This window comes from Nicotiana tomentosiformis, chromosome 2 (genome assembly GCF_000390325.3).
Source record: "Nicotiana tomentosiformis chromosome 2, ASM39032v3, whole genome shotgun sequence".
In the NCBI taxonomy this organism is placed as follows: Eukaryota; Viridiplantae; Streptophyta; class Magnoliopsida; order Solanales; family Solanaceae; genus Nicotiana; species Nicotiana tomentosiformis.
This window is the reverse complement of record NC_090813.1, coordinates 132,732,433-132,737,756: the sequence shown is the minus strand read 5'-3', so window position 1 is coordinate 132,737,756 and position 5,324 is coordinate 132,732,433. Positions and strand designations below refer to the sequence as shown.

General features: G+C 35.1%; 1 protein-coding gene across 1 annotated transcript; it reads left to right on the top strand.

Moving 5' to 3' along the window:
• Positions 1-1,007: 1,007 nt before the first annotated feature.
• On the top strand, positions 1,008-3,073 carry LOC104107238 (probable esterase KAI2). The gene is made up of 2 exons (XM_009615980.4): positions 1,008-1,490; positions 2,515-3,073. The coding sequence occupies exons 1-2, from the start codon at positions 1,123-1,125 to the stop codon at positions 2,957-2,959; spliced, it is 813 nt and encodes a 270-aa protein (XP_009614275.1). The 5' UTR covers positions 1,008-1,122; the 3' UTR covers positions 2,960-3,073.
• Positions 3,074-5,324: the final 2,251 nt, after the last annotated feature.

Here is a 5,324-nt window from a genome sequence, read left to right as displayed (position 1 = left end):
AGAAGACTTTTAAATTTATGGTATAAAATAAGGCACATATATTTTGTGTGGCTATAAATCATTATATAAAGGTAAATTATTTCTAAATATAGAAAGGAGTCATTCTTTTTGGCACGGATTAAAAAGAAAATAGATTCACATAAATTGAAACAGAGGGAGTATATGTTATAAATATATTATATTATGAATGTTTATTTAGTACTCGTTGTAAATAAGTTTTCTGAACAACCTTATCCATATAGGACTCCGCCGTAAATATATTTATCTATTTAGTACTCTATTGGAAATAAGGTCCTTGAAGAAGCTTATCCTTTCGGTACTCCGTTATGGATAAATATTACCCCGATAGAAAATTATCTATATATGATACAATAGCAGCTTACAAGCAGCTTACACAGCAACTTACAGTAACAGCTTACACAATAATTTCTTTTCTTCTATAAAGCTTACACAACAACTTCTTTTCTTTTATAAATAGAGAAGATTTCAGTTCATTATTTACATCAGTTTGAAATTTAATAATATATCAGTTTCTCTATACTTATCTTTACGTTACGATCTCTGTTTTATAACAACATAGCAATAATGCGAAAAATTGCACCATCACTATAATTTAATTTATTACTATAAGATATTATTACTCTATTTGTATCATATCAACACAAATGAATTTAGGATTTAATTTATTAAATAGTTTAACTTTTAACATTTTTATTACCAAACGAATTGTATTTTTAAAATTATAAATTTTAAAATTTAATATTTTTTATATTTTGTGATTTCCTATATAATTATGTTTTGTATAAAAAATATTTAGCATAATTTAACCAATTAAATAAAGTTGCATCTGCTCTGCATAAATTTAATATCAAAATTTATACAATTATAACAATAATAATAATAACTCATTATAATTTTATAAGTCAAATCGAAAAGGTACGATGCAAGCAGCTTACCACATAAGTTGTTGTTGTTGTTGCCGTAAGGATATAAATTCACCAAAAAATAAGGTTTAAAAAATCTCACACAAACTGACTCTCAAGTCTCACACCCTCGCCCCCACATAAATATTCCTGCTACTTATAACGGTGGCTGCTAAAACAAATTAGTTCGTTGTTAAATATGGGTATAGTTGAAGAAGCACACAACGTGAAGATCCTTGGGTCAGGCGAGCAAACCGTAGTGTTAGCCCATGGGTTCGGAACAGACCAGTCGGTGTGGAAACACTTGGTTCCTCACTTGGTTGACGATTATAAGATCATATTGTTTGACAATATGGGTGCTGGAACTACTAATCCTGACTACTTTGACTTCGAGCGATATTCTAGTCTAGAAGGCTATGCTTATGATGTGATTGCTATTTTAGAGGACCTCAAAATTCCTGGTTGCATTTACGTTGGCCACTCTGTTTCTGCCATGATTGGCGTCATTGCTTCCATCGCTCGTCCTGATCTTTTCACCAAACTTGTCACTGTCTCTGCCTCTCCAAGGTTTCATTTCTCTCTTAATTTCCGCTTACATTTTAAACTGGAGTACTATTTACTGTTGACATACTTCTGTTTATTTCCTTCATTTTGTGTGTAAACTCCTATGTGTAGGCCAAAGTATGTTGCGAATATAAGTAAGAATACATAATTAACTATCTTAGTAATAGAAGTTTATGCAAAAATAATTATCATGTATTTATAAATTTGGTATAATATCGAATGTGGATTAATATTTTTTTCATTCGGCCGTATTAGTTATTCTCATTTTATCTTTAATATCACGAGTTTATAGTCATTGTCATATTCTTTAAGATCACTAGTTCCAAAAAATTTTAAAAAAATAAAAAATCGTGTCCAATCAAATATGTTTACATAAAATGATACAGATGGAATAACAACAAGCCCAGTGAAGTCCCACAAGTGTGATTTAGAGAAGGTAAAGTTTACGGTAGAAAGGTTATTTCCGAAAAACCCTCGACTGAAGAGAAGTGAAAATGAAGAAATAAATAGATAGTAGCAATAACAAGGTAATTAGACATGAGTGTAAATGGCGATATGTGTGTGCAATAACAAATATTTAAAAATACGACACTATAAAAATAGAGTCAATCTTGCTGGAAATAATGACACAACTTAAAATAGCAAGGGGCTAGGAATAGCAAAATACAAAATAAAATGAGACAGATGAAGTAAGTTTTAATTTTCTTAAAATAATTTACAGGCCTAAACATATTTTTTTTTTGGGGGGGGGGGGGAGTAGTACAATATTCTAAAATTCCTGTGTTGATAAGATGTTTGATGACCCAATGGTTGCATCATTTACTAATTTGGTAATCAAACAAGTGCTGTTTACGCAGGGTCTGCAGCTGCACTTTCTTTTTCCCAATGTCTTTGTTTTCTATTGCAAAATATTGTTTTGATCTGTTCACTTTATTTTATTTTTTCAAGGAAAAATTCAATTTTGGATATTAAAAACTTCTAATTTCTATTCAGGTATCTGAATTAAAATTTTCTAATTTCTATTCAGGTATCTGAATGACTCGGACTACTACGGAGGATTTGAACAGGAAGATCTGGATCAATTGTTCGAAGCAATGAGATCAAATTACAAAGCATGGTGTTCAGGATTTGCACCCTTAGTTGTAGGAGGAGACATGGATTCTGTGGCAATTCAGGAATTCAGCAGGACATTATTCAACATGAGGCCAGACATAGCACTAAGTGTGTTACAAATCATATTCCTAAGTGATTTAAGGCATTTGTTGGCTCGTGTAACTGTCCCATGCCACATAATTCAGAGCATGAAGGACCTGGCCGTGCCTGTGGTGGTGTCCGAGTACCTCCACCAGCACCTCGGTGGCGAATCTATCGTGGAGGTGATGTCCACGGAAGGCCATCTGCCGCAACTCAGCTCACCGGATGTTGTTATTCCGGTGCTGCTTCGCCATATTCGTCATGTTATTGTCGTTTGATTATTACTAGTACTAGATAGTGTAGCAGCAAGCTAAGTTCAATTGCTTGGAATAATGGATGTTGTACAAAATTGACCATCTTGCGTTGTAGTTGCCATCTCCATCTCTTGTTAAGTTTTAACGAGTATGCTGGATGCATCAGCGTAAGATACCAAAAAGGAAAAGGTCAAACGTATTGAGGCAAAATGTAGGTCCATGGAATGAGATTAATGGGCAGCGTTGGATGGTTTTCTCCCTTTTAACTACTACTACGATATTAATGCTTAGTTAAGTGAGCTGTTTGGGAACATGTTCACCAACAAGTAACCAAGTTTTAGAGAATTTTGTCAAACACTTGCATAAGGTTTTAATTTTGTGTGCTTTTACATATTATCGCGGCAGCCTAATAAGAACATATAATCTGTGCAGACATGGGGAGCCTATACATACAAAGAGCCTATTTGGGCCTTAATCAAATATTGTGTACAACGAGCTCAATAGCTTTTGGAGGGTAAGGATGATATAAGAGTATGGGCTAACTGGCGAGTAGGCCCAACAGTTTTCGGGAGTTTGAATTGGGCTAATTGGCGGATACATTTGCCTCGCAGTTTACAATCATCACCAGATTCGTTCGTGTATGAACCTGATTTACTCGGCATCCAAGTGGTCCCATGGCTAACCATTTTCCAGCAAACAAAATCCACCGAGTAGGCGTAACGTATGACTATGATAGGGGTGGCAAACAGTCGGGTCGGGTATTCGCGGGTCGAAAATGGGTAATTCAAAAATGGATAAATTATCCGACTCGACCCGTATCTGAGACGGATAAAAAACGGGTTCTCCGACGGATAATATGGATATCCATATTATATATGATCACTTATGGGGGAATTCCTAGTCTCCCAAACTTGAAGAACCCTTAATTTGAGACTTTACAAATATAAAAGTTAAACACATTAGTTATCTATTGATTATTCATTTGGTTAACCATTTTCTAAGTGGATAATATAATTTTTATCCATACTCAACCCATTTTTAAAAAGTTTATTATCCAATCCATGTTTTAATGGATAATATCTATGACGTGGTGAGCCCAAAGCCTATTTACAATGAAATTGGGCCCACATTTTTAAGAGTCCAGTCTGTTTAATCGTCACTCTACAGACTAATTCTGGTCTGCTATGTCCAACGCTTTCTAGCCGGTGTGCACTTTTTTCAGTTTAAGTTAATAATAATAATAATAAATATTACTCGACTCATTTATAAGGTAAACTTTAATAATGTAATAACAAATTTAATCTACTGTTATTTCGTAAAAATTTCTTACTTTTATGAGTGATCACCTACTATTATATTTTCTTATTATAAATGATCTAATAACGCGGAAAATTATTTTATGTTATTGGTGTGCTAAATTACGTACCTCTTATTGTAATATAATAATCATTAATAAGTAATATAATAAAAAAAAATAAACTAATTTGTTATCACATACTCCAATTAGATTACAATGGTCGTGATAATAAAATATTCTGCTGGTGTACCTAACTTAAATATTATTTTTTTCTCTTAGCATCTTAACATGCCTATTTATACGTCTTCACTCAAACAATATTGTACACTCCATTCTTTACTACAAGCCATTTTCCAGTTTTGCACATTTTTCTTGATTGGTGTCAATGGATCGGAACGGAAGCTCGCATTTGCAATGGCGTTCATGTGCCTTGTAATGGCCACTGTCACACGTCAATCTCCTTCAGTTGCACCAGCCAAAGCTCCAGCAGCTTCTTTATCTAGTAGTACACTACCAGCTGCATCACCTTCTATTGCCACCTCTCCTTCAAAGCCCAAAACTCCGAATTCTCCTGCAACTTCCCCACCCACTGCAGCAGTTTCTACTCCTCCTACTTCAGCTCCAGCATCAACACCGCCAGCTACGGCACCAGCTACAGTGCCCGTGAGCTCTCCTCCCGCGGCTACACCCTTACAATCTCCACCAGCACCAACTCCAGAGACAGGCGCTGTTTCTGCTCCTGCACCCAGAAAGAGTAATTAGAAGGGGAAGATTAAGCACAATAATGTAGCTTCACCAGCTCCTGCTCCTGAGTTGATGAGTCCACCTGCACCTCCTACTGAAACTCCTGGACCTAGCCTTGATTCTGACTCTCCCAGCCCATCTCTTAACGACGAGGTAATCTAGAATAAACCTTTTTTTATCTAACAACTATCCGCTGCGTATAGAGTTTATTTTCTGCACTGGATCGGATGTTCTAACCGAAATTTCACTTTCTTCTTTCGTACATTGAGATATCTTTAGTTTGATCTATGATCTGTCGGTGGTATTAGTTGGCCATGCTAGAAATGGTGCGAGACCAATCGAATTTGT

Bases quoted from the DNA above. Each gene is read 5' to 3' on its own strand.
- LOC104107238 (XM_009615980.4), top strand. From the start codon at position 1,123: ATGGGTATAGTTGAAGAAGCACACAACGTGAAGATCCTTGGGTCAGGC. The intron at 1,491-2,514 runs GTTTCATTTCTC...ATTTCTATTCAG, and splicing joins ACTGTCTCTGCCTCTCCAAG to GTATCTGAATGACTCGGACT.